The sequence below is a fragment of the Macaca nemestrina genome, chromosome 7 (genome assembly GCF_043159975.1).
Source record: "Macaca nemestrina isolate mMacNem1 chromosome 7, mMacNem.hap1, whole genome shotgun sequence".
NCBI classification, from domain to species: domain Eukaryota; kingdom Metazoa; phylum Chordata; class Mammalia; order Primates; family Cercopithecidae; genus Macaca; species Macaca nemestrina.
The window spans coordinates 85,297,970-85,325,547 of record NC_092131.1 but is presented as its reverse complement, the minus strand read 5'-3'; the positions used below and the strand labels follow the sequence as shown (position 1 = coordinate 85,325,547).

At 49.2% G+C, this 27,578-nt stretch overlaps 3 protein-coding genes, 1 long non-coding RNA gene and 1 pseudogene across 13 annotated transcripts in view; 1 reads left to right on the top strand and 4 right to left on the bottom strand.

The window, feature by feature from the left end:
- Positions 1-1,207: 1,207 nt before the first annotated feature.
- On the bottom strand, positions 1,208-11,667 carry LOC105499618 (ajuba LIM protein). Of its 2 annotated transcripts, XM_011772329.3 has the most exons (8): positions 10,341-11,667; positions 7,423-7,524; positions 5,726-5,793; positions 5,537-5,599; positions 4,342-4,472; positions 4,207-4,258; positions 3,442-3,510; positions 1,208-2,969 (listed from the first exon to the last, which is right to left on the bottom strand). In XM_011772329.3, the coding sequence occupies exons 1-8, from the start codon at positions 11,344-11,346 to the stop codon at positions 2,844-2,846; spliced, it is 1,617 nt and encodes a 538-aa protein (XP_011770631.1). In that variant the 5' UTR covers positions 11,347-11,667; the 3' UTR covers positions 1,208-2,843. The 2 variants fall into 2 exon arrangements, with proteins under 2 accessions (XP_011770631.1, XP_011770632.1); XM_011772330.3 differs by lacking the exons at positions 7,423-7,524; positions 10,341-11,667 and adding an exon at positions 6,553-6,848.
- On the top strand, positions 7,029-26,628 carry LOC139364340 (uncharacterized). 5 transcript variants are annotated; one of them, XR_011626012.1, is made up of 5 exons: positions 7,029-7,184; positions 16,669-16,755; positions 19,138-19,345; positions 24,385-24,596; positions 26,492-26,628. It is a non-coding gene; the product is annotated as an uncharacterized lncRNA (long non-coding RNA). The 5 variants fall into 5 exon arrangements; XR_011626014.1 differs by lacking the exon at positions 16,669-16,755 and adding an exon at positions 8,041-8,100; XR_011626013.1 differs by lacking the exon at positions 7,029-7,184 and adding an exon at positions 8,213-8,312.
- Positions 15,965-27,578, bottom strand: part of C7H14orf93 (chromosome 7 C14orf93 homolog) — a 25,571-nt gene continuing 13,957 nt past the window's right edge. For all 5 annotated transcript variants that reach the window (XM_011772335.3, XM_011772331.3, XM_011772334.3 and 2 more), the window contains exons 3-7: positions 26,528-26,848; positions 19,455-19,516; positions 19,131-19,234; positions 17,294-17,406; positions 15,965-16,722 (exon numbers count right to left, since the gene is read on the bottom strand). In XM_011772335.3, the coding sequence (XP_011770637.1) occupies positions 16,303-16,722; positions 17,294-17,406; positions 19,131-19,234; positions 19,455-19,516; positions 26,528-26,848 (1,020 nt within the window). In that variant the 3' untranslated portion in view covers positions 15,965-16,302. The remainder of the gene's footprint in view (positions 16,723-17,293; positions 17,407-19,130; positions 19,235-19,454; positions 19,517-26,527; positions 26,849-27,578) is intronic.
- LOC105499621 (small ribosomal subunit protein eS1 pseudogene) lies at positions 20,197-20,829 on the bottom strand (annotated as a pseudogene).
- LOC139364339 (small ribosomal subunit protein eS1-like) lies at positions 20,839-21,438 on the bottom strand. Its single transcript, XM_071100454.1, has one exon. It carries the CDS (start codon positions 21,380-21,382, stop codon positions 21,068-21,070), a length of 315 nt encoding a protein of 104 aa, XP_070956555.1. The 5' UTR covers positions 21,383-21,438; the 3' UTR covers positions 20,839-21,067.

Below are 27,578 nucleotides of genomic sequence, written 5' to 3'. Positions count from 1 at the left end.
TGCCTCAGCCTCCCGAGTAGCTGGGACTACAGGCATACGCCACCATGCCTGGCTAACTTTATTTTTGGTAGAGACGGGGTTTTACTATGTTGGCCAGGATGGTCCTGATCTCCTGACCTCATGATCCTCCCACCTCAGCCTCCCAAAGTGCTGGGATTATAGGGGTGAGCCACTGCGCCTGGCCAAGACTCCCAACTTAAAAAAAAAAAAAGAGGTGGGGCTCAGTGGCTCACGACTGTAATCCCAGCACTTTGGGAGGCTGAGGCAGGCGGATCATCTGAGCTCAGGAGTTTGAGATCACCCTGGCCAACATGGCAAAACCCTGTCTCTACTAAAAATACAAAAATTAGCCGGGTGTGGTGGCGCCTGCCTATAATCCCATCTACTCAGGAGGCTGAGGCAGGAGAATCACTTGAACCCAGGAGGCAGAGGTTGCGGTGAGCTGAGATCGCACCACTGCACTATTGCACTTCAGCCTGGGCGACAAAACGAGATTCTGTAAAAAAGAAAAGAAACAAAAAACAAAAAACAAAAAACCTGAGGGGATGGATGTAAAGTTACACAAGCTTGTCTGGATTTCCCATCACAGGGCCTTTGTATTCACTTATTTAACAATAGTACAGAAGAAGCGATCTCAGCTGTACAAGAAGTAATTCAGTTTCAGAACATTTCTCACTTCAACAAGGTGCATTTTCCCCTCTGGCACTCAGTTGTATAAATCTGAACTCTTTCCCTCTCACTCAGAGATCTCCTCTATGTATTTCCCAGGTTGGCTGGCATAGTCATCTTAGAATAGCCCCCAAATGTGGAATTTCTGTTGTCAGGAGTCATCATTTCCAGTATGAAACTCACTGAGTGATAGAAAATGAGGACTAAAGATCAAAGATTACTAGATTAATTTGCCTAAAACCAATTCCCCTAAAACCAATTAGTCTAAAATAAATATTTATCAAATCTGCAGCATTTCAAAAGGGTTTAGCAGATTCACCCTCTTAGTTATTACTGTTGTCTGTATAACTTTTCATTGTAAGTCAACTGAATATGCCTCATGCCTATTCATTTGTTTAAGATATACTGGCCTTTTAACAGTAGGAATGTAGAAGTTAGACCAAAGCATCAAAATCACATTGAACTCCATTACATTTTTCAAGGCATTTAATTTGTAAAGGAATATTGGATTAAGAAACAAAAAAAATGATACACAAAATGCCTGTACCAATTGTATTTATTGCTAGAAACTTTAAACTTTTTAAAAAAGTTTTTGAAAGGTAGATAACATAGAAAAAGACATCCATAAAGGTAGGAAGCAATCTCATCATTTACAAAGTGCTGCAAATTTGATAAATTTATGTTGCTGATAATAAGTCAGAAGTACTCTTGGATGAATAGATATAAATCCTTGAAATATCCAAAGCAAGACAAAAAAGTATAGGACACCTAAATGGATATAAACACACCAAAATACGAATTAAGCTTTTGGCAAATTAGTCATTAAGTCATTAACTTTAAGCAAACAAGTTTTCAGTAAATTGGTTTTAAGAAATCTAGCTTTAGGTGAACTAGTTTCAGGCAAACTGACTAGTACCAAATCAGTGTTTTGCTCCCTCCAGTTCCCCCCAACTGTAGTTTTGGGATTGTGATGGATGCAATCCAGGACCCCTCTGAGAGGTGGCAAGTGAGATTCTACTAGGAAACCAAGTGTACAAGTGACCTGAGAAGAGAGTAAGACAGAGAGTGTGTGTGTGTGTGTGTGCGCGCGCACACGCGCGCGCGCACATGAACAAAACCACACATGCATACGCTGGGCTGTATGGCTCAGTGCACCTAAACTTGGGAGTGTAGCTAAGCTGAAGCTTCCTAGACATCCTCACAACAAGCTCCACACCCACACAGACCTGCTTATTACCTACCATAGCCAAGGAGAAGAGCAACCACGTACAAGCACCTACCTAGCCTCCCCAGACCCACGTGAGTCCCTGAGAAACAGGGAATATAGGCAGCAACCCCACTCAGAGCTGGTCCCCATTCTCAGCAGACAGATGAGGAGCTCTCCTAGTCCTTAGAAGAAGGCCAATAAATAACTCATTAATGAGGTCCAGAGTTTCTACTTCTTCATCCAGATATAGGTGGGGGACCCCATATCTGACACCATGTGTCACAAAAAAAGTGAGGAGCTTAAATTTGGTTGCCTAGCAGGAACTCACCACCCTAGACTTGCTGCCTCTCAGGGGGATCCCATCCTGCATCAACCACAACCCCAAAACTCTGGGGTTTGGGGGAGCTGGAGGGAGAATTACACTTTGATTTGGTTCTAGCTAGTTTAGCTGAAACTAGTTGATTTAAAGCTAGGTCCTCTACTCTTGGAATCCGGGACCAGAACATTATGTGACTCATGCACAATCATATACTAGGCCAGACACAGTGGCTTATGCCTGTAATCCCAGCACTTTGGGAGGCCAAGGTGGGAGGATCACTTGAGCCCAGGAGTTCAAGACTAGCCTGGGCAACATGGTGAGATCCCATCTCTAAAACAAACAAAATATATATACTGAAGATACAGAATCAGATGTTCAGAAAGTACTGGAACCCTCCTGTGTGTGCCTAAGCTCAGGATGCACACATGGGAAAAAGGCCAGTCACCCCCACCCTGGTAAATATAAGGTTTCTCTTCCACAATCCATTTGGAATGTCATGATCTTTGGGTCTCCAGTCCTTGGGGTCCTCCACAGAGGACTCTTTTGCCAGGCCTGTAGAGTGCATTATTTGCCTTGGCTGGCCTCAGAGGAGCCCACTGGCCAGAGCAGTTTGTCAGTGGTGGTGACAGCAGCAGCAGTGATTGCAGCTCAGATATAGTTGGCAGGGGCTTGTCGGGCATTGAGCCGCTGCATGTGGCAGCCATGGCAAAGCAAGTGCCCATCCAGAGGGAAACAGCAGCAGCCTTCCTCATCACTCAGCTGCATCCGGCAGTCCTAGGGAAGAAGGCACCTAGTTCACCTCAGCCCAGGCACCTTGGATACTGAGGGCATCTTAGGAGTCTGCCCTGCTCAACACCTGACTCCTAATAACTGGAAGAAAGGGATGGGGTGGGAAGGGCAGGATGGAAGAGCAATCTGAAAAAATATTAATACCTCAGCTGGACACCAGGTGTCGCTGCTGCAGCAGAAATAATGACACAAGTCTGTCTTTACAGCAGTTTGACCAGACTCGCTACTCTTAGAAAGTCCTGACTCTGGGAGAGTCAGATTCAGAAAGGACTAAGCAACTTGGACCAGAGAAAGTGGCTGGAGGGGACAAAAAAAAAGGCTGAAGATAGGTCACAGTATCTTTCTGGTTTCCCATGTCCTACACCTCTCCCATAGATGTCTGGTTGTTGCAGGACTTGACTCCTACCCTCTTCCCATTTCCACTTCTTCTCCAGCACCGCTGAACCCCAACACTCACCTCACAGTGGTAGCACTCAAAGTGATAATCTCGGTCCATGGATATCACTCTCACGATGTCCTCACAGCCCTGAAACATGCAGACGCCCATGGAGATGAGAGCAGCATGTTGCTTCACCTCCACCTCCCTCATATATAACCCTTCCCACCCCATGGGAAGATCATACAAATGGCCCCAGAGTCTCTCTGCAATCACCTGTAGTTTTAAGATGCCTCTGCAAATCCTACCAGAACTCTCCTTATCTCCTTCACTGGGCTGCCCCCATGTAGCACACTCCCTCTGTACAAGAGCCCTGGCCTTACCTGCGTCTCCCAGTTGTGGGGGAAGGAAAGGGACAGGAGGCATAAATAAAGTAGGCTAGGCTGGGAACAAGGGAATCCAATAAGATCTGGCTTCTCTCCGTAGGTACATCCTCTACACACAGCTTAAATCATTTCTGACCCATTCCTACCAGTGCTGAGGATTCTTCCCACCTTTTTCCAGCCCCTACATCTGCAGTCTGGTGACCTCAACCTCAAAGAAAGTCTCCTCCTCTGGACTGGGATAGAAGAGATAGAGCCTGGGCCCAGTTAGGCTTTCAGACATGTCCAGGCCCGGATGTTAGGGTCAGGGTGGTGACCCCAAGAGGCAGAGTCACACGGGAATCTTCACAGAGTACATTCCTTGGTACTACCGCTTCCGGCAGGAGGCCAGGCAGCATGTCCCTAACCCTACGCCAGAGGCAGTGGCACTGGCTGCCCTGAAGGAGAACCCAGACATACTGACCTCAGAGGGGAGGATGGGTTGGCCACAGGCTGCACACTTAGGAGCATAATTTCTGAAAGACAGAGGGAAGAGATGAGCTGAGGTTGGGGAACCCCTGGACCCAGTTCCACACTGCTTCCCAAGGGGTGGACTCACTTGTGATAGTCGGTGACACAGTATACTTGGTTGGAGAAGTCCACTGTGAAGGGGATGCCATCCAGGCACTTGTTGCAAACAATGCATCGGAAACAGCCTGGGTGATAGGACTTCCCCATTGCTTGTAGGATCTGGCTCATGGGGTAGCAAAAGAATCAGTCTCCCTCCAGTCTCAGTTCTCCAGCTGCCCATTATGCTCCCTATTACTCCCATTAACCTCATCCAACCCGCTGCTATACTCCTAGAAACAATGCTATGTAATGTGGGGGAAGAAGTCTTAAAATGGAGGCAGTAACCCTGAAAAATGCCTGAGAGAGCATTCAGGCCAGTAGTGTTTAACTCTGGCTGCATATCAGGATCATCTAGGGAGCTTTTAAAAAACATCAACGCTTTGGCCCTCCTCCAGGCCTATTATCACAATCTCTGGTGATGGGATCCAAACACTTTTTTTTTGTTTTTTGGTTTTTTTTTTAGTTCTTCCCAGCTGATCTGCTAGGCTACCATGATTGATAATCACTGATTTAATCCTATCTCTCCTTTTTATAGAAAATAAAACTGAGTCCCAAGTGATTCTAACCAGTAGCAGAAAGGGGATTAAGACTCAGGACCCCAGGCTGGGCACGGTGGCTCATGCGTGTAATCTAGCACTTTGGGAGGCTGAGGCAGGAGGATCACTTGAGGCCAGGAATTCGAGACCAGCCTGGCCAACATGGCAAAACTCGTCTCTACTAAACATACAAAAATCAGCCACGCATGGTGGCGCACGCCTGTAGTCCTAGCTTGGGAGGCTGAGGCACTAGAATCACTTGAACCTGGGAGGCAGAGGTTGCAGTGAGCCAAGATCATGCCACTATGTCAGAGCGAGACTCTGTCTCAAATAAATAAATAAATAAATAAATAAATAAAAAGACTCAGGACCCCACACTCCTAGCTCAGGCTGGAAGGCCTGGCTGTGCCTGCAGAATCAGGAAGGGGCCAGGTTACAGAAGCCTGGGTTGACAGGCTTTTGAGCCCAGACTTGATTCCATAGGCAGAGGGAAGCCACTGTAAACAGCTGCTCTGGGGAGGAATGGGATGAAAGTGATTCATCTGGTGACAGGCTTCTTCCCCCAACCTTCTCTCAGTATCCATTTAGTCCCTGATTCCACTCCTCAGCCTCACAGTGAGAGTTCTCAGCTGAAGGCACTTTACTTACCTTCTCCAAAATCAAGTGACCACAGACACAGCATTTCTCAGCTGCCTCCTGAAACCCTGAAAACTAAAGTAAAAGACAAGACAAAGGGAGGCTGTTATCAAACTGAGAATGATGGGTGGTACTCCAATGGGCCACCAAGAAGGGGGTCAGTATGGAAACCAATTCCAGGTCCAGGTGACCCTTACTCACCAGATAATCTTCCTCACAGTACACAGAGCCGTTGACACTGTAGAAAGCCTTGCAACGCAAAGTTCGCCCTAGAAACAGCAGAAAAGGGGCTGGAACCTATCCCACAGCCCAGGTGCAAGACTTCTGGGGTCACTGCTCCCCAGTGCTGCATAATATATTTAAACCTGGACTTTGTACTTTTCCTCCTAACTGCTGTCTGTCCTTCTTCCCCACACAAAAATTCCATCTGATGCAATTCCAATTTGCTTTGGCTTCATTCCAGCCAACTTCCCCTCTCTTCTGCTTGCTGCTCCTCCAGCTCCTGCCTCCTTAACAGTTTTCTAGGGCCCTCCCCTAAACAAACTGCCTTCCTCTCCAGTGCATAGGAAGCCACCTGGGAGAGTAAAGCCAACTACATGCTGGAATACATGAGCTCTTAATAAGGTACTATATGATTTGCATAGAGAGAATCACATTGTTACAGGCCTTGCCCTCTGGGACCCTTCAACCTAGAAGCCTCTTCACCTGAGCATGTCTATCCTGCTCTCAAAGGCCTATCTGTCTCCTTCCAGGGACAGACTCTATGGAGGTCAGGACTGGAGTTACTGCAGGACAAAGTGCTTTGTTTGGAAGCAAAGCAGGTCCCCTTTCCTGTTTGTTTAAGGCTGCTTCCCTAAGCTTAGAGGGACCCAGAGTCTCTAGGGTAAGAGACAACCCAGGATCTTCTTCTAGCAGACAAGGCAGGACCATTCCCCATGTGACCAACCCCCAGGAACTGCTCCCAGGTGTCTACATTATCAGGGATAGGGGAGGAGTGAGAACAGGTGGAGCATGAGCAATTTTCCCACCTTTGCCTTCTTCCCCTCAAAATCCCCACTTCCAATTCCGTCCAGTGGGTTAGGAAAGCTGACTTAGAAGCTCATGAGACACAGGGGAGGAAAGAGAGGGAAAGAGATATAGCCAGAAGAGGCCCTGTAAACAGAAGGATAGACAGACAGATGAGCCTAAAGAGAACCAGGCAGAAACTGGGGGAGTGAGAAAAGCTGAGTGCTGAAGTCAGACAGGCAGAGATAGGAGATTAAAGGTTTAGCAAAGGAATCAGAATGGGTAAGCAGGGAGGAGGGGGTAATGAGGGAGGGGAGGGGGGCAGTTAAGGCCGCTGGGAGCATCCCCCCTTTCCAAGTGGGCCTCCTGAGCTAACAGTGGCAGGCATTCCTGGAGCGTGATGTCATCAGCTTGGCATGGCCCGGTGGCCTGCACTCTAGTGAGGTGGCTGAACTCTGACCAGCCAAGAGAAAACCCCCCTCTCCGCCCCCAGCAGCTCCCCACTCCCCCAGCCTGCCCCCACCCTCCCCACATTCCAATCTTTCACTGTCGCCCCAGGCAACTTGGCTGCCCAAGACCAAGCCCCACCGAGAAGCTGGAGGGCCAGGCGAGTCCAGGATGGGCAAGCAAGGAGGCATGAGAAGGAGAAACAGAGGTAAGGAAGGAAGGAGGGACTCCAGAAAGGAGACCCACCAGGGGAAGGGAGAGCCAAGTAGAGGGCAGACAAGGAAGCAAGAGAGGCGGAGCAGCTGCGGACCTCCAGACACTTGGTGGGGATCCAACAGCTGCTCTGTGAGCAAATGAAGAGGCAAAAGCTCTCCTCCTGTTCCCTATAGCACTTGTGTGTATGTGGGCAGGGGAGGGGAGTGCTTGAGTGTTGGGGCTACACTCACCACAAGAGCAGCAGACAAAGCACTGGGTGTGGTAGAGGCTGTCCAGGGCCTGGCAAGCATTGCTCTGCCCATAGATGCCTTTGTTGCACTTGATACAGGTGCCTGAGAAGAGAAAAGAGTGTCACACTCTACTCCCCCAGGTCAAAACCAGGGATTCCCAAGCTTTCCTGACTGCCCTTTCCTGATGTGCCAGGGGTCACAGTCTCCCTTTGATGGGCTCCCTTCTGAGAAGAGAAGATAAGAAGTAATGACATGTAGCAAGATCTTGGTTGAGCAGATCCATTCTTGTTTAATTACTCAACAGATATTTTCTGAGCATCTATTTTGTGCTTAACACAGCACCACTACCTGAGGAAACCTGGAGAAGGTCAGAGATATGGTCCCTGGCATTCAGATGCTTAGTTTCTGTTGGGGAGAAAAGATTATACAGGCAAGGTATGATCTCTGTTGCAGTGTGTAGGATGAATGGCCAAAGATGCCGGTCCACAGGTGCTCAGCAGCAGACTTGAAAAAACTTTCTAGAGAAAGCAGGCTAGGCCCAGAAAGCCTCTCTGGGACTTCAGTTTCCCATCAGTCAAACGAGCTGTTCAGTTATAGAATGATTTCTCTCTGCTGCAGACTTCCAAGGATGGAGAAAAGGATCTGGCTCAGCAGAGGGCTCTGTGCAGAGGGGACCATGTGAGCATGACTCCTGTGGGGAGGTGACTGCTGAGAATGTAGGGTGTGTTCCAGGAACCAGGGTTGAACAGGAAAGCAGGGAGAGTAGCAGAGCCCCTGATGCCTCCTAGTCACCTTCTATCTTGGGAAGAACACAGAACTGAACTGCTTGCTATTCTCCAAAGTCCCCCGCTAAGATACATACACCTGGCTCTGGGACTCGCCTTTCCTGGGTATGTTCTTCCCTCCCTCCACTCCCCAATTCCAGGCCCATGAGTGAGGGCTAGGGCCTGTCTTTGGGGAGCAGATCCCAACGGGCCCGCCCCACCTCTCCCCTTCGGCAGGCTGCCACACTCCCTGCCTGTTGGGGCCCATCCCAGTCTTTGCCCAGGGGCTTGGGAGCCTGTGCAGCAGCTGCAGCAACTGATGGGCCCAGACCTGTCCTGCTCCCACCCTCTGGCAGCTGGGCAAGGCTGAAGCCAAGGAAGAGGGCCCCTACTAGGGGCAGGAGGAGGGTACAGTCAAGCTGGGGCTGGCGGCACAAGGGGTATGTAGGGGTTGTCAAAGGAGGCAATCTCACTCCCAGGGAGACGGGGCCCCCATCTCTGAATTCAAAATGTGGCTTCCTCATGGAAGTGAAGATCTGCCCCAATATTGCCATGCCAGGGGGTCCCGTCAGAGCTGTTCTTTAGGAAACCTTGGACATTATGGGAAGAGCAAATGAAACTGCTCAGGCATGTTGGCCTTACCTCATCTAACCCAGCATATCTACACCTATGTTCTTCCTGCTCTTTTATTGCAGTTTCTCTGAGTTCCTTTCTTCCTTTTGGCTCTGATGGTTCAGCCAAAAAGACTTCTTTACTAGCCACCTCTCCTGGGCCTCAAAACGAAACTGCTAAATGGGCCCTGTCATTCAGTCTTCCTTGATCAAAGCGGTTTGGCATCATCTCCTCTGGGCTTTCCTCTCGGTGGATTTGGAAGTGGGGAAAAGAATGGGGGTGGAGGTTGGGGGTTGAGTTATGCAGCGCCCTTGTAGCCTGCCGCCCTGCTACCTCTGAACCTCCTACCCAACCATCCCTCCCTGGCCGCGTTCCTCTTCCTATTCACTTTTCTAGCCATAGAGTTCTACAGCATGGGGTCCAGGAGTGGGGCACGAGTGGTGAGAAGAGATGCTTGGAAAAGTGAAAGAGGCCCACAGCCCTTAGGGGGTAAGCCTGCCACTTCTTTCCAATCACAATCATATTCGAAGTTTTTTAGGTGTGTAGTAGTGCCTGTGAATTCTGACTAAAAGATCTTTCAAGACCCTAATGTTCCTCATAGCTGAGACATATAATCAATCAATACTTTTTGAACAGAGTAGGGGAGGGAGACAGCGACCAGGTTTCCTTAACAGTGTCAGGAAGTAAGGCGCTACTTCTAGCCTGAATTCTGAGAGGTTATAACCAGAATTCAAGATCAGGTTATTTCTGGCAATAACACAGGGTCGTTATCCATCCAGAGGTAATGGTGTCCCAGCAGTCATCGCTTTTGCCCTGACTTCCGGAGGATGGGGAAAATAGAGGCTGGTACTACTGGGTCTCTGATTAAATGCCCACGCACGCACCTAGCCAACAGGACTGGGGAGGGACAGCAGTTAGGTCCCAGGACGCTCCATCCCGCCTCCCAGGCTCCATTTCCCCGACAGCCGCCACTACTCTTGTGTGTGCTAGGGAGCGCCCCCCCATCCCCGAACCCCACCCCTCCGCCCCGCGGCGGCGGCCGCCCCGCCTGTGGGCACCTGGAGCGCCCGGGCAGGAGTCGGCACGCACGCGGCCAGCCTGCCCAGCCCCCCCACCCGCGCATTCTCCGAATTCCTGCGGGCGGAGCCTGGGTCCGGGTGGGGGCGCGGCGCGCACAAACCTCCAGGGGCACCGCCGTGAAGGGGGGAGCAGGTTGGGGGGGATGCGCCCTCACTGCCCCACTTGGTCCTTTACCTACGAGGCCTCCTGCCGCGAAAAACCGAGGTTCAAATGCTTGAGAAACGGACTCACGCGATACCAGGAGGGTTGAATTTAGCAGAAATAAGGAGCTCTGGTTCATTTGAAAACTAGCAGGAAGGGGACAGTGCTCTGGGGCCGCCCCCATCCATCCCTCTTGTTTCTTTCCTAGTCCCGCGTCTTCACTTCAGACCCCGGGGCGCCGGCACTTTGGGCCGTCGGGGCAGTGGAGAACCGAATGCCGTGACGGGTCCCTTCCCGTCCCTAACCACTTCTCTCACTCACCGAAGTAGTCCTCCCTGGCCTCCGACTCCCGCATCCTGGCCCGGGCGGCCTCCGGAACGAAAGGACCTGGCGGCTCCTCCAGACCCGACGGCTCAATCCCCGAGGGTTCTCCGCGGGCGCCAGCTTCTCGCCCACCGGTGCCCACGGTCAGGCGAAGCAACGCTGTTAGCTCGTCCTGGTACCGGGCGCCCACGGCGCAGTCCCCGTAGCCGGTCACAGAGTGTCGTCCGGGTTGTGCCCCCCGTCTCTCCAAAGGCCCCGCCGCTCCCACTCCGGCCCCGGCTAGAGCTCCAGGGCTGCCCAGGGCCGGGGGATACGAGTGGCGGCTTTCCTGGCAGCCGAACCCCGCGGGCCGCTGAGCGTACAATCGGTCCAGGGCGGCATGGAGCTCCGGATAGGCGGACGGGACCCCTCCGGGAGAATAGCCTGCCGGTGCTGCGGCCAGCGGTGGGCCAAACAGGCACGGCCCCGCTGGCAAGGGGCTCCCGTGGCGCTGGTCGTAGCCCATGCTGATGCCGCTGGTGCGATTGCTACAAGGCCGGCTACCTCCAGCTCCGCCAGCCCCCGCCCCGTCCAGCAGCAGGCTGCCCCGGGGGCTGGACGGCTTGCTAGCGTCGCTGGCCGAGCTACTGGCGAAGCTGGAGCGGGGGCTGAGGGCCGGGGCCGTGGCCTCCAGCCGAAAATCGGGGGGCAACGACTGAGGTAGAGGCAAGGCCCGGGTGGGCGGCGGCCCCCCGGGAAAGGAGCCTTCGTAGCGCGGTGCCTCAAAGGAGCCGCGCTGATTCCGCTCAGCGTCCAGGGAACCTTGCTCCCGGGCCGGCTCTAACGGCTCATCCCCAGGTCCCCCAGTAGCTCCTCGGGGCCCTGACTTCCTAGGTCCCCCCAACCCACTTAGGCGCCCCTTGCCTGGCCCGGGGGTCCCGTCAGACCCAGACCGGCTAGATTCACCCTTTCTGCGGCCGAACTTCTCCAGCAGGCGACTGGCTTTCTCTCCTAACCGCTCCATGCCCTTGGGTCTGGGGCCTCTCGCCCCCTTCCCGCCTGGCACCCTGTGGCGTCTCGGGCGGCCGGTTCTCTTTCCCTGCAGCCGGACTCTGGTTCCCCAGGGGCACAGGGGAAGCACAGGGGCTTAGCCGGCGGCCTGGATGCCCGGCGCCAGGAATCCCACAGCATCCCCCAGCGGGAGGGGCTGCGTCCCCTCGCGCATCTGGGGCTGAGCGGGGCTAGCAGGGCCTCTGGCCGCGGCTGTCCCGTCCACAGGTCTATCTGTTCACGCGTCTACTCGCCCGACTGCCCCACTCTCCCCGGCCCCCGCCCCCCTCGCTCTCACGCTAGCCACGGACCGAACTTCTCTCCCAAACTTTTGTCTGCTTGGCCGGATCTACTTTCCTAGGAGGGCGGAGCGCGGTGTGTGTGAGAGGGCCGGGGGTGTCCGCGCAGGAATAGCTGGTGTGCGTGCAGAGAGGGCGCTGGCGCTAACTGCCCTGGATGTGGAGGCCCGCGGACTGTACATGAGAGGCGGGCAGGGGCAGTTGGGGCAGCTGCCCCTACATCACTCAAGAATTGAAACAGGAAAGAGTGTGGAGGTAGGGGACGGGGACTCTTTGTCTGCAGTTGGAATGCGCGGAGGGGCATGGTGGAATGTGTCGCGGCTTGGGACCCGACGACAGGAGGCATGTTCTGCGCTAGCACCGTGACTTTGTTCCCAGCGTGGGGACTGTGGGAGAGATGGAGAGAGACTGGTACAGAAATGGTGAGACAAGGAGAGAGCCATAAAGAGGAAGACAGAGAGAAAGAAGACAAATGCATAAAGAGGTTCAGAGACGTGTACGCAAAGACAGTCCTGAAAAGCGACGAAGCCCACAGAGAAAGGTGGAAGACAGGTAGCGAAAGAAAGGGAGAGCTGGGGAGCAAAGAGGAGTGTGGACGATGCAGAGACCGAAGGGTGCGCAAAGGAAAGGACAAGCTTGACCGGATAGAATGAGAGACAAACAGATAAACTGCAATTAAAAGGCACCACCTTCTGGACCCAAAAGTTTTGTGATGGTGGAGAAATTTTGTGTCTGTAAAAGCAGTGAAAAGGAGTGAGGAAAATGGGACTAATCTCTCCCTTGAGAGGGAGGGAAAGAGATCTAGTGTGTGTGTAGAAGCAGTGAAAAAGAGTGAGGAAAAGGTTTGGGACTAATCTCTACCTTAAGGGTAGGACAGTTAGAGGGATAGACAGACACCCCCTGGTGTTGGGAAATGAGATTTTTAGCAAACATTTCAGGTGATTATGGAGATTGAAGGCCTGGTTTTAGGGCCAATGAATACCTTCCCCCGTTGGTTTTGGTCGACAGAAGACTGGTGATACGGAGTAAGTATTAAGAGGAAGAAAAGAAATGCCATGTAGAGGATTTGCAAATGAAAAGGAACAGGATGGAAAAGAGACTGATACTGACTATTTTAGAAGGATCAAGAATAAGGAAAAGAAACCCTGACTGAAGCGGCGGGGCGCGGTGGCTCACGCCTGTAATCCCACCACTTTGGAAGGCCGAGGCGGATGGATCATGAGGTCGGGAGTTTGCAAACAGCCTGGCCAGTATGGTGAAAGCCCGTCTCTACTAAGAATACAAAAATTAGCTGGCGTGGTGGCACACACCTGTAGTCCCAGCTACTCGGGAGGCTGAGGCAGAAGAATCGCTTGAACCCGGGAGGCGGAGGTTGCAAAAAGCCGAGATTGCGCCACTGCACTCCAGCCTGGGTGACAGAGGGAGATTCCGTCTCAAAAAATTTTTTAAAAAAACAGCCAATTAATTTTGCCCAGACTAGAACATCAGAGGCAAGGGGCGGAGGAAGTAGAATGGAGAAGGAAAATGACTGCTTTGTATTTAGATAGTAAACGAGTATGAAAATTATATGCAAACAAGTTGTGCATATTATTTTCATCTCAACATTTTGAACACCTTTTATAATCTTAGTGTAGCCTTAGGGAATGTGGAAAGAAAGGAGGTTAATATCTTTTGGGAAATTAATTTGTGCCAAACTATTTGGCTTCTTTGTCCTAGTTGCATTGTCTCCCTGACCTCATCTCCCCTGAGAATCAGCCTCTCTGTTTCCCTGGTCAAGGCCACAGCTTTTCTCTGATCCTGAGGAGAGTTTCCTACCAGACTGGAAGCAGGGAGGACTGAAAGCACTAGGAACAGAGGGGAGCTATCAGATTGCATCTGAAACCTGCTGTGAGCAACATCTTCAGAATTAACCATAATGTGTTCCCTCCTTTCCTGTGTCCAGATGGGGAAGGAGAACCTTGATTCTTCCTTCCAATTGAATCCAAAATATCCACACAACTTCCAAATACTAAGATTTGGAAGCTTTGATCCTTTGGGGTGAGGATGGGAGAGGAAATCTTATGAAATGCTGAGAAGCCATTAAAGGAGGCCCATGCAAGAGGTGGTGGTAACTTGGGCACAATTGGGATGAATAGCCTGTGTTTTCAAGGGATAACTGGAAGCAGAGATGAGTGAAGGGGAAGAAGTAGAAGATGCATATGCTAATAGGGCATGCTCCAATAGTGCTCATGACCTCAGGTGGCCTCTCCAGAGTCTGAACTGGAGCTGGGATCTCCAAAGGCCCTCTTCATCCCCAATACTTTAATTATAATCTGTATACACAGGTGACTCCCTAATCCATATTTCCAGCCCAGTCTTTCTTGGACTTAAAAACTCAACTAACTACTAGCATCTCCACATGGCTGTCTCAGAAGCACCCAATATCCTAAACTGATATCTTCTCTGCCTCATGAAACTGGCTCCTCTAGCATTCTCTGAGTAAATGGCACAATCCTGTTAGCTGCTTAAACTAGAAATCTGAGCATCAACCCTATGTCCTCCTTCTCCCTGAACCTCAAATCCAACCAAGTCCTATCAATCACCAAGTTCTATTAATTCTGCTTCCTAACCATCTTCCAAATCTGTCCTCCCCTCATCACCACTATATATGTCAAGTCACCATCTTTCCTCTCCTAAACCAATGCAAAAGTCTCCTGGTCAAGGCTTGCTCCCTGCAATCCATCTTATACCCTGAGGTCAAGTGATTTTTCAGTACAGAGGCTTTTCAACTTACAATGGAGTTATGTCTGGATAAACCCATCCATTATAAATTGAAAATATCATAAGGCAGAAGTGCTTCTTCAACTTACGATATTTTCAGCTTAAAATGGGTTTATCTGATGTAACTGCATCATAAGGTGAGGAGCATACCGAATCATTTTGCACCATTGTAAAGTTGAAAAATCCTAAGTCAAACCATCCTAAGTCAAACCAGTGAGTTGGGGACTTCCTGTAGGCAAAACCTGTCGTTTTATTTCCCTGCTAAAAAAAACTTTCAACGATTTCTCACTGCCCTTGGGCTGAAGTCTGTACTCTGTATTATGAGGTCTCATTCTCCAGCCTCTCCTCTAGCATTATCCCTTCCCCAAACCAGTCTACAGTAGAACTGGACCTTGTCTGTACTCTCTCTTGCCCCTGGACTTTTGTACCTGCTGTTCCCTGTTTGGAACACTCTCTTAGCCTCCCCTTTCCTTCTCCTGATTAACTCTTCCCAGTTTAGACATTACACCCTCTCAGAAGCCGCCTTTCCACACTGCAAGAGTCGGTTAGCTACCCCTGCTGTATATTGCTATAGTGCACTCCACTCCACCATGGTCACCCTTATCACAGTTCATTTCATTGCCTACTCCACTGCCTGGCTTCCTGACTAGACTAAAAAAAATCTCTGTACAGCGTCCAACCTTATCAACAATATATCCATAGCACAGTACCTGACACCTAGTAAAGCAATCAATATTTGTTGTAAGAATGAATAAATATAAAGGCATTTTTGCTTTTCAATCCATCCAAAATGCACACCCCTTCTTCAAAATACAGCTTGGCTAACAGGACCAAGAAATAGCTGCAAAGCTGTGTATTTTGCTTGGTCACATAGTGGGAGAGAGGCTGCCAGTGAGACATGGGAACTCTTTTTTTTTTTTTTTTCCGAGATGGAGTCTTGCTCTGTTGCCCAGGCTGGAGTGCAGTGGCGGGATCTCGGCTCACTGCAAGCTCCGCCTCCCGGGTTCACGCCATTCTCCTGCCTCAGCCTCCCGAGCAGCTGGGACTACAGGCGCCCGCCACCTTGCCCGGCTAGTTTTTTTGTATTTTTTTAGTAGAGACGGGGTTTCACCGTGTTAGCCAGGACGGTCTCGATCTCCTGACCTTGTGATCCACCCGTCTCGGCCTCCCAAAGTGCTGGGACTACAGGCTTGAGCCACCGCGCCCGGCCGACATGGGAACTCTTTAAGCCTAATTTCCTCATCTGCAAGATAGGAATAGTAAAATTTTTCTCATGTAATTCAATAAGCAATAGCTATTATATCAGGATCCCAGTTCCCCAATAGTGAGAACTTGTGTTCCTCTGGTCAGAAGACTCAAGCTCATGACTGAAACTGCCCACCAGGTGGCGGTATTAACCTGGACTGGTCCTGTTCAGTTTCCACTGCAGAGCAAGACCAGTAGTCATGGGGAAGCAAAAGGTGCAACCTGGGCTGCTTCCTCAGAGCTTTGGGTGGAACTGGGCAGGGGCAGAAACAACTCAGAGACGGGGCATATGTCAAGAAGGCCTCATGTTTCTTGGACCCATCCTCCTCCTTTTCTCATCCCAGGCTTCTCTGAGACACTGTTTATGCTGAGGAATAAACATTTTCTGGTTTACTGTTCACACAGGAGGGAGTTTCTCCCCTTCTAGGTAAGTTTTTATCCCACCAGAGTGTTCTGCTTCCACTTCCAGTAGAGACTGTGTTTAAAAAAAAAAAAAAAAAAAAAAAAGAGGCAAATGTGCTTTCTCAGACTGCACAGAGCATCTCATTATTTTGTGAAGCCCCATGGCCACCTATTTCTGAGACATGGGGCATGGCGGAAGCCAGAGTTATTCTTGGCTGTAGATTTTATTCATCCTTTTCCACCTTGATTTCAATGAATGAGTTCAAGTCAGGACAGCAGGTTTTGTGGGGTTGGTCAAAAGATGGGGAGACAGGTGCATTCTCATCCCCTCCCTCATCTTCCTCTTCTTGGAAATTAGGATTGTAAAGTTCTGGTGGAAGGAGCTGGGCTTCAGCAGAAGGCAGTCTGTCTGAGGGAGGCCCATACACACGGTTGGCTTTGGTGCCATGCTTAGAGTTAGCATCCAGGTGGTAGCAGAGCTCTGTGAGGCGCTGGGCCCGGAAACGGGGAGGGCGGGCCACCCACACACCTGGCTCATTAAGACTGTCCTCTTCGTCTGACATCAGCTCCTCTGTCACATCCTTCCACAGACGTTGGTCCTCAGGTCCAAAATGCCTCATGATACTGGATCGGTTGGCAAAAAGCTAAGGCAGGAACCCAGGAGATAGATTAGGAAGGTAAACATTCTATGGATTAGATTTGGGGAAGAGGTTTGGTGGGAAAGGCTGTGTAAAATCTGTGCCTAAGTGAACCCAGTTCCCAAGTCAGATCTTAGCACTGGCTCACTGTTATTCTCTATCTTCCTACATTCCTGGCTCTCAACCCTATTCTCAGATGCCATGTCCTCTGGCCCTTCCCACTCAGGGAAGGGTTTAGAGTTTAGTTTCTTTTTTTTTTTTTTTTTTTTTGAGACGGAGTCTCGCTCTGTCGCCCAGGCTGGAGTGCAGTGGCGCGATCTCGGCTCACTGCAAGCTCCGCCTCTCGGGTTCACGCCATTCTCCTGCCTCAGCCTCCCGAGTAGCTGGGACTACAGGCGCCCACAACCGCGCCCGGCTAATTTTTTGTATTTTTAGTAGAGACGGGGTTTCACCGTGGTCTCGATCTCCTGACCTTGTGATCCGCCCGCCTCGGCCTCCCAAAGTGCTGGGATTACAGGCGTGAGCCACCGCGCCCGGCTAGAGTTTAGTTTCTTGAAAGAAAGGCCTAGAAACCTACCCGATATCGGCGACTTCGAAGTTTCTTCTCCTCTTTTTCCTTCAGGCCTTTAAAGGGATTCAGGGAGTTGCGATACTCACGCCTCTTAGTAAGGAAGTAGGCCACACAGGCTCCTGAGGGGGAGGGAAGGAAGGGAGCAAGAAGGAGGGTCCTCTAGAGTAGTGGTCCTCAGCCCGTTTTTCTGCCCTAACACTAATGAATGGGAGGTTGGGGATCACTACTTAAGATGATGGGCTTTTTTTTTTTTTTTTTGAGACACAGTTTTGCTCTTGTTGCCCAGGCTGGAGTGCAGTGGCACAATCTCGGCTCACCACAACCTCTGTCTCCTGGGTTCAAGCCATTCTCCTGCCTCAGTCTCCCGAGTGGCTGGGATTACAGGCATGTGCCACCACACCCGGCTCTTTTTAGTAGAGACGGGGTTTCTCCAAGTTGGTCAGGGTGGTCTCGAACTCCTGACCTCAGGTGATCTACCTGCCTCGGCCTCCCAAAGTGCTGGGATTACAGGCGTGAGCAACCGCACTTGGCCTAGATGCTGGGCTTTCTTGGCATAGACATTAGCATCTATTCACTCCTCTTTGGTTTAGGTTTCTTTTTATTTACTTATGATTTTGTTACGAGACAGGGTCTCGCTTTGTCACCCAGGCTTGGGGGCAGTGGCATGGTCATAGCTCACTGCAGCCTCAAACTTCTGGGCTTAAGTGATCCTCCAGCCTCAGCCTCCTGAGCAGCTGGGACTACAGGTGCACACACCGTGGCCGGCTAATTGGTTTAGCTTTCTTTGCCCACCTCCATCTCCAACATTAACTCCTCCCAAATATCTCCCACTGGAAAAAGACAACTCCACTTGCTCCTGTGTCTCCCAGCTCCCTCCACCAAATAAAACCTACCTCTTCTTGGGTGTGGTGGCTCACACCTGTAATCCCAACATTTTGGGAGGCCTCCTGCTGAGGCAGGAGGATTGCTTGAGCCCAGGAGTTTGAGACCAGCCTGGGCAACATAGTAAGACTCAGTCTCTATTTTTAAAAAAAATTAAAAAACAACAACAATCTACCCCTATTGCCACTCTTGATATAAGATTACAAGTATTTTTTCTTTTTTTTTGAAACAAGGTTTGCCCACACTGGAGTTCAGTGGTACAATCTTGGCTCACTGCAACCTCCACCTCACAGGCTCAAGCAATCCTCCTGCCTCAGCCTCCCAAGTAGCTGGAACTATGTCATGCATGCCACCCCGCCCAGTTGATTTTTATTTTTGTTTGTTTGTTTTTGGTAAAGATGGGGTTTCACCATGTTGCCCATGCTAGTCTCGAACTCCTGGGCTGAAGCAATCCTCCTGCCTTGGTCCCCCAAAGTGCTAGGATTACAGGGATGAGCCACGGTACCTGGCCCTACCAGTACTTTTTCAGCAGAAGCTTTCGTAATACTTCAGTGTTAGCTACAAATAACAAAAGAGAGCAAGGAAAGAGAAAGTCTGGGAAATAATATTTAGGGACCAAGGGGCAGGCCTGGCTTCTGAACATAACACCTCCTCATAACACCTTAGATTCCTCCTTCTTATAATATCTTAGATTCAAGACCTGCATAAACAGAATACATGATGGTGTTCTAGACCTTTCCTTCTCTCATTTTCGTTTCAGACTGAGAGGGAAATAAACAGGCAATTTGAGATAATTCTATGAATATATTTTAGGTGAGAATAGCCAAAAAAAGTTTCAAATCCACTATTTTCAAAACCACCTAAATCATCTCTATTATTCCTCTTCTCCTCTGACCAAGAAAGAGGAGTGGGAGGAGAGGGGGAGAAAGGATGGCATAGGAGTTAAACCAGTTTTTCTCACCTTTTAGCTCCTTATCAGTGTAATTGTGGGGACTGGTCACCAGCTCTTGCTTGAGCTTTTCCAGAAGAAACTTCACTACTGAAATATTCCAAGAGGACTTGATGCTGCCACAAAGAGAAGAGAATGAATAAGGTTGTCCGCTTTGTAAGAGCCAGACAAACAGAGGTACCCGGCACTAATCAACTTTGTGGCAAATCCCTCCATGGCCTAAGAAGGTATGGTGAGATCAAAGCCTGAGTCTCATTGCTGTATTGGAGCATCCCCCTCTACTTCCCTGTCCTCAGCAAAGTACCTTCTCATTCTTTTTCCTCAAGGGGACCATACCTTTCAGACCCATTGAATCTCTTGTCATTGGTGATGTGGTTATGCACATTGTGGACCAGTTTCTAGGGGAAAAAAAGAAAACATAGTCAAGCCAAGAGTGGATATTATGAAAACTCTCCTCTGGTCCCTACTGTAAAAAGGCATTGTCCCTAAGGGGCTCTCTGCCTGAATCCTTCCCATAGCCTAGGTACCATTTCAGTAGATGCCCTTTCTAAGCCAAGAGCCTATCCAAGTTACTATTTCAAGTGGGGTCTTCCCTGACTTTTCATTTCATGTGTGTCAGGATTCCAGGATCATCCCTGGCCTTACTTCTGCTCCTGAGTAGTGTGATCACTAGGGCAGAGGGTCTCAAACATTTCCATGAACATACCCCTGATACCCGAGAAAGCAAGTATATACTAGGAGTACTGCGAGTGAACATTTCTTTTTTACTTTTCTTTGTTTTTTCGAGACACAGTCTTGCTCTGTCACCCAGGCTAGAGTGCAGTGGCGCGATCTCGACTCACTACAACCTCCGCCTCCCAGGTTCAAGCAATTCTCCCGCCTCAACCTCTCGAGTAGCTAGGATTATGGTCACCTGCCATCATGCCTGGCTAATTATTGTATTTTTGCAGAGATAGGGTTTCAACATGTTGGCCAGGCTGGTCTTAAACTCCTGCTCTCGGGTGATCTGCCTACCTTGACCTTCCAAAGTGGTGGGATTACAGGCATGAGCCACCACGCCCAGCCAAGTGAACATTTCTTTTTTTTTTTTTCTTTCCCACAAATAGCACTTTTTATTTGACACTAATTGAAGTCTGAACTTTAAACAGATTCTTGGACTGGTGGTTCATATCCATCAGCTCGTTCAACTTTAGCACCTGTCTCGTCCCCAGTGGCTTTTCCAGAACTCCTGCCTTCACCATGAAGCTCCATGAGCTTTCCCAATTCAAACTTGGGCTTCTTCAGCATTTTTACTTTTCTAACGAAGACATCATGGAGAGGATAAATAGATTGGCAAGCCTTTTCTATGTCTTTTCCAATGCTGTCTGGAATCAATTTATTGACCACTTCTTTCAAGTCATTTGCACCTCTCGGGTCATGATTTCCATCATCTTCTTCTGGATTTGGCGGACCTGTTGGTGCTAAGCATAAGAGGTCTTCCGTATCTGATTGTTGCGTTTTTTATAAAACCAACACAGAACAGACGAAGCAAGTAACCATTGGTAGTCTTGACGTCAACATGAGCTTCAATCATTGTCTGCCACTTTTTGACCATGGAATACATTTTGTCACGTGTAAGATCCATGCCATGGAAGTTAGTCAGGCAGTTTTTGCCCTGAACATCTTCAGTAATCAGCTTGAATTTTCTTTTTTTTTTTTTTTTTTTGAGACGGAGTCTTGCTCTGTCGCCCAGGCTGGAGTGCAGTGGCGCGATCTCGGCTCACTGCAAGCTCCGCCTCCCGGGTTTATGCCATTCTCCTGCCTCAGCCTCCGGAGTAGCTGGGACTACAGGCGCCCGCTACCTCGCCCGGCTAGTTTTTTTTTTTTGTATTTTTTAGTAGAGACGGGGTTTCACCATGTTAGCCAGGATGGTCTTGATCTCCCCGTCTCGGCCTCCCAAAGTGCTGGGATTACAGGCTTGCGCCACCGCGCCCGGCCATCAGCTTGAATATTCTAAATGCAACTTCATCATTCTGCAAATCAGCAAGACTCACTTCAAACACACGACCCTTGAGACCATCAGATGCAATTTTGGTTCCTTGGGTCCTGGTGACGAGCGTCTTTCCAGTATTTCTTATATTGAACATAGCAGGTGCTTTCACATCATACCAATCTTTCTTAGAAAATGGATCAACCACTTTCTTCTTGGCTCCCGTTTTGCCGCCTTTCGTAAGGCACTTGTTCTTGCCAACCGCCATGGTCAGAGAGCCGAAAGGCGTGAACATTTCTTTAAGTCCTCTACTCTTGCACTTTTTTTCTTTTCTTTTCTTTTCTTTTTTTTTTTTTTTGAGACAGAGTCTCGCTCTGTCACCCAGGCTGGAGTGCAGTGTGGCGCGATCTCAGCTCACTGCAACCTCCACCTCTCGGGTTCACACCATTCTCCTCCCTCAGCCTCCCGACGAGTAGCTGGGACTACAGGCGCTCGCCACCACGCCCAGCTAATTTTTTGTATTTTTAATAGAGATGGAGTTTCACCGTGTTAGCCAGGATGGTCACGATCTCCTGACCTCGTGATCCACCCGCCTTGGCCTCCCACCTGGCCCTTACTCTTGCACATTTAAATTTTTTCTTCAAAATGTATTTGTATTTCTTTTTTATTTCTTTTCTTTTTTTTTTTTTTTTTGTGAGACAGAGTTTTGCTCTGTCACCCAGGCTGGAGTGCACTCGTTAAAAAGTTTTGCCCACCAGGTGTGGTGGCACATGCCTCTAATCCCAGCACTTTGGGAGGCCAAGGTGGGTGGCACAATCTCAGCTCACTGCAACCTCCGCCTCCCAGGTTCAAGTGATTATCCTGCTTCAGCCTCCTGAGTACCTGGGATTATAGGTGCCTGGCACCACGCCCAGCTAATTTTTGTATTTTTAGTAGAGACAGGGTTTCACCATGTTGGTCAGGCTGGTCTCAAACTCCTAACCTTGTGATCCACCCACCTCAGCCTCACAAAGTGTGCTGGGATTACAGGCGTGAGCCACCGCACCCGGTCTGTGTTTCTTTTAATATAAAAATGTCTTCTTAGCCGGGCGTGATGGCTCACGCCTATAATCCCAGCACTTTGGGAGGCCGAGACGGGCAGATCACGAGGTCAGGAGATGGAGACCATCTTGGCTAACATGGTGAAACCCCTTCTCTACCAAAAATACAAAAAATTAGCCAGGCGTAGTGGCGGGCGCCTGTAGTCCCAGCTACTCGGGAGGCTGAGGCAGGAGAATGGCGTGAACCCGGGAGGTAGAGCTTGCAGTGAGCCGAGATCGTGCCACTGCACTCCAGCCTGGGTGACAAAGCGAGACTCCGTCTCAAAAAAAAAAAAAAAAAAAAAAGTCTTCTTGAAATTTTTTTTTTCTTTTTGAGACAGAGTCTCACTCTTTTGCCAGGCTGGAGTGCAATGGCGCGATCTCGGCTCACTACAACCTCCACCTCCCAGGTTCAAGCGATTCTCCTGCCTCAGCCTCCCGAGTAGCTGGGACTACAGGTACACCACCACCACATCCAGCTAATTTTTGTACTTTTAGTAGAGATGGGGTTTCACCATGTTGGCCAGGATGGTCGCAATCTCTTGACCTCGTGAACCACCTGCCTCAGCCTCTCAAAGTGCTGGGATTAGGGGCATGAGCCACCCAGCCTGGCAGTCTTCTGGAATCTGCTAGTAAAATTGATGACCCAGGAAAAAGCCCTGGGTTTGTCTGTGGCTTTATATATCCCCTCGTGTGTTACCACAAATCTCAGGAGTATATACACAATGGTCTGAAAAACAGAAATCTAAAATAACAGAAATGTGAATCTGAAAGAACCGTGGAAGCTATATTACCCAATCTCCCTTTCACATCATTAAACAGGCTGTCTTTCCACTTTGTTTATACCCATCTAATGATGAGCTCTCCATTTTGAGTCAGCTTATTCTATTGTCGAACATTTTCACTCATTAAAAAGTTTTGCCAGCTGGGCGTGGTGGCTCATGCCTGTAATCCCAGTACTTTGGGAGGCCAAGGCAGGTGGATCACCTGAGGTCAGGAGTTTGAGACCAGCCTGACCAACATGGTGAAACCCCATCTCTACTAAAAATACAAAAATTAGCCAGGCGTAGTGGCGTGCAACTGTCGTCCCAGCTACTCGGGAGGCAGAGACAGGTGAATTGCTTGAACCCAAGAGATGGAGGTTGTAGTGAGCTGAGATCGTGCCACTGCACTCCAGCCTGGGCAATAGAGTGAGATTCCGTTTCAAAAAAAAGAAAGAAAAAGTTTTGCCTTAGATGCTTCAAAATCTGTTCCTAGTTTTGCCCATAATAGCACCTACAATATTTATTTATTTATTTAGAAATGGAGTCTTGCTCTGTCGCCCAGGATAGAGTGCAGTGGCATGATCTCAGCTCACTGCAACCTCTGCCTCCCAGGTTCAAGTGATTCTCCTACCTCAGCCTCTCAAGTGGCTGGGATTACAGGCACACGCCACCACACCCAGCTAATTTTTGTATTTTTAGTAGAGATTTGGTTTCTCCATGTTGGCCAGGCTAGTCTCAAACTCCTGACCTCAGGTGATCTACCCGCCTTGGCCTCCCAGAGTGCTGGGATTACAGGCCTGAGCCACCACACCCAGCCCTAATGCAGGGTTTTACATTTCCTTCAATTAAGTTTAGTTGTGTTGTTTCTGATTATATTTTCATCCCAAGCTCCCTTAGTCAGTGGAAATTACCCAGTTCCAAACTGACAGATTCATATCCCGATCCAAGGACTTTGCAGCTCCATATTCAGAAATCCCCAATTTATCCTTCTACCTCTATGGCTGATTCACCATACCAACTTAGGAAAGTATTGTCAACTCTTTATGGCTAGGGTCTCCACTCTGTAAAAAAGACCATTATTATACTAGCTGCATATTCAATACCGTCATTTTACCTCTTAGTAGTCCACACTTAAGGAATCACAAAGGAATGGGTGAATGTTTCAGAAAGTATTTGGGAGAGTTTCAAAAAAAAAAAAACCAAAAAAAAAGGAGAAAGAAAAAAGGGAGTTACATAGCTTCCAACTCAAGTGGCTTTGAAGAGATCAGCTGATAAAAATCAAAACAGGCTTGACATGGAAAGGGAAAATACTCTAGACAGTAAGTGTGAGGAGTGTAAAGGCTGTTGGCTCACCTACCTCCCGAATAAGCTAAAAATATTTCCCCAAGGAGTGGCTGGGATCTGCAGCATTCCAAGGAATTAAAGAATTCTGGTTTGATCTTTTTGGTTTATAGGATCCCTAGCAGCAATCCTCAAGAGCCCCAGCCGATTAGAGAGATGCCTCTTTGATTCCGTCCCAGAGCTAAAGATTGGAACAACTGTCCCTCCCGCTCTAAACCCACAGTCTGCCACAAGAACATTTTAAACCTTCCTCCATGATGAGCAGCAAAACTCCCTGACTGGTCCTCCAGATCCTTCTCAAGCACAGAATAGAGAGAGCATGATGGTGAGTGAGCATACTGTCCTTCCTGCACGTCTTCAGTTCCACCACACTCTCCTAAGGGAAGGAAGAAGCCAGGCCTCAACGCTGTACCTCTCTCTGGAGGCAGCAGGCACAAGTGGAATGGAAATGATGGAAAATCCTGCTTTTATGCAAATTGTAACTATAAACTCATTATAGTCAATATGAACATTGTATGGCTAAAGAATATCTCCAGCCGAGCGCGGTGGCTCACGCCTGTAATCCCAACACTTTGGGAGGCCAAGGTAGGTGAATTGCCTGAGCTCAGGAGTTCAAGACCAGCCTGGCCAACATGGTGAAACCCCATCTGTACTAAAATACAAAAATTAGCCAGGCGTGGTGGTGCACGCCTGCAATCCCAAATACTCGGGAGGCTGAGGCAGGAGAATCGCTTGAACCTGGGAGGCTTGCAGTGAGCCGAAATCACGCCACTGCACTCCAGCCTGGATGACAGAGTGAGACTAAAAACAGTATCTCCATGATTGTCAGAAAGAAACTTTTGTGAGACCAGCCTGGGCAACTAAAATACAAAAATACAAAAAATAAGCCAGGTGTGGTGGTGCATGCCTGTAATCCCAGCTACTCTGGAGGCTGAGGTGGGAGATCACTTGAGCCTGGGAAGTCGAACCTGCAATGAGCCATGATCACACCACTGCACTCCAGCCTGGGCAATGGGAGTGAGACCCTGTCTCAAGAAAGCAAAAAAAAAAAAAAAAAAAAAAAAAAAAAAAAAAAGAAGTTTTTGCATATAGAGTTTATCCCAAAGACTGTGGTCACTTTAAAGAAGATTTCTCAACCTCTTCACTATTGGCATTTTGAGCTGGATAATTCTTTGTTATGGGGGCTGTCGTGTGCACTGTAGGATGTTTAGCAGAACACCCACTAGATGTCAGTAGCATTCTCCTTCCCCTGCCCCCAGCCACCCACCAGTTGTAATAATCACAAATGTCTCCAGATGTTTCCAAATGTCTCCTGGGGGTAAAATCACCCCAGGTTGAGAACTGCTGCCCTAGAACTTCTCTAAGTTTGGTCAGCTGCCAGGACGGGGACTCCCAGCTCAGCAGGATGTTCTTTGGGCTCCCAGCCACTACAAGAAGCTTTTAGGCAGACCTGGTTCAGGCCAGTCCCTTCCTGGCTAAGAGCTCTTGGGATGACTGGAATCTCCAAACCTCTATAACTGAGCTGAAGGTCTAGTGACTCTCTCCATCTCTGAAGCTTGAGACTACCTCAGGACAGCTTCACTTGCTTTTCCACCCAAGTTGTCCCTTGCCACTTACTCTGCACACTAGCTTAATTTGCAGGCAATTTCCAGAGTTACCCTTTGGTGATCAATCTGCTCAATCCCTTAAAGATCTTCTCATCAGGATTATTAGAACACTGGGAAGGCCGGTCATGGCGGCTCACGCCTGTAATCCCAATACTTTGGGAGGCCAAGGCGGGTGGATCACCTGAGCTCAGGAGTTCAAGACCAGCCTGACCAACATGGCAAAACCTGGTCTCTACTAAAAATACAAAAATTAGCTGGGGGTGGTGGCATGTGCCTGTAATCCCAGCTACTCAGGAGGCTGAGACTAGAGAATCACTTGAACCTGGGAGGCGGAGGTTGCAGTGAGCTGAGATCGCACCATTGCACTCCAGCCTGGGTGACAGAGTGAGACTCTGTCTCAAAAAAAAAGGACAGCAGATGTGATATAAAGGAAGATACCACATTATCTGGAAAAGTCTAAAAGTTTGATGTTTAGCAGGGGACTTCCTATCCCTAGTGTTACAGAATAACCTCTCTCCTTATCCCTCCCACTCTGGTAGGATTCAGTATAGTATTCATTCAATATGGGGGGCCTAAAATCAACCCACCCTTCATTCTTCACTTATCTTTCCAGACTGGAGAAAAATTTATAGCAATTGAGCTCACTCACAGAGAGTACCAGATCCCGCTTACGCCTGGAGTTCTTCTGCCCACTTCCTCTGGTCCTGCATGGGGAAACAGTCAGCCCTAGAGAGTGTCTCAGCTCTCCAGTACTCCCAGGGCCTGACTCTTCCAAGGCACTGTCCAGCGCAGCAGTGGCATTCAGCATGTCCTCAGGGCGGGGTGGTGGCAGCTTGGTTCCATTTTCTGGTCCTGTCTCTGAGGTTGCCCGCTGGATTGCCAGTTGTGTGGCTGGTGAGAGCTGTTTGGCATAAGCAGGGACCAGAACTCGCTGTACTGCACCCTCAGAGGCCACATAATCATCCACCAGCTAAGAATGTAAAAAAATAATAGCCTATTAGCCAGCCAGGCTTAGAGGAACCTGGTTAACCATCATTCTTTGGCTAAGAATAGTGAACAGAAAGTGGAAAGAAGGGGGACTGTAGCACAGTCTTTAATGCTCAATGGCTTGTTTCTCTGGGACTCCTATGAGTGTTGGGCAAATATTTCTTGTGTGTACAGGGCCTCTCATGTTGGGTTGTTACCGTAGGGCTGCTCACAAGGAGAAAGCATGCTTCTGACACTGTTTGTGAATCGTCATTTATAGATAGCTCTTGGATATAAGAAATGTAGCTAGGTAAGTGTTTTCTCTGAAAGGACTGGGAGAAGAAGTGATGACAAGAAAGAAACCAAGCAAGAGAAGGAGTAAGAAAATAAAACAGTAACAACAATAAAGAGGAGACATAAAAGAAAAATGAGCAAAGGAGGAAGATATAAAGTCAGAAATCCCAAGAGAGACTGGCAGTGACAGCTCCCCTCACCTATCCTCCATTCCCAGAGTCAGTCCATGCCCTCACCTTGATCCTACCCCAGCCACATTCGACTGTCATAGCCCCTGACATCTACCTGACTGCCTGTGCCCTCAATCAAGGACATACAGAGCCAGGAAAGGAAGGAGGGAGCAAGGGAGAGAGGGAGGAAGAAAGGAGGGGGGATTTCTGCAGTCAAGAAAACAAAACACTGAAAGTGGGGAGACACACACACACACACACACACACACA

Bases quoted from the DNA above. Each gene is read 5' to 3' on its own strand.
- LOC105499618 (XM_011772329.3), bottom strand. From the start codon at position 11,346: ATGGAGCGGTTAGGAGAGAAAGCCAGTCGCCTGCTGGAGAAGTTCGGC. The intron at 4,259-4,341 runs GTGAGTCCACCC...TCTGTCTTTCAG, and splicing joins TGTGTCACCGACTATCACAA to AAATTATGCTCCTAAGTGTG. The intron at 3,511-4,206 runs GTCAGTATGTCT...TGCATGTTTCAG, and splicing joins AACCCATCCTCCCCTCTGAG to GGCTGTGAGGACATCGTGAG.
- LOC139364339 (XM_071100454.1), bottom strand. From the start codon at position 21,382: ATGTTCACGCCTTTCGGCTCTCTGACCATGGCGGTTGGCAAGAACAAG.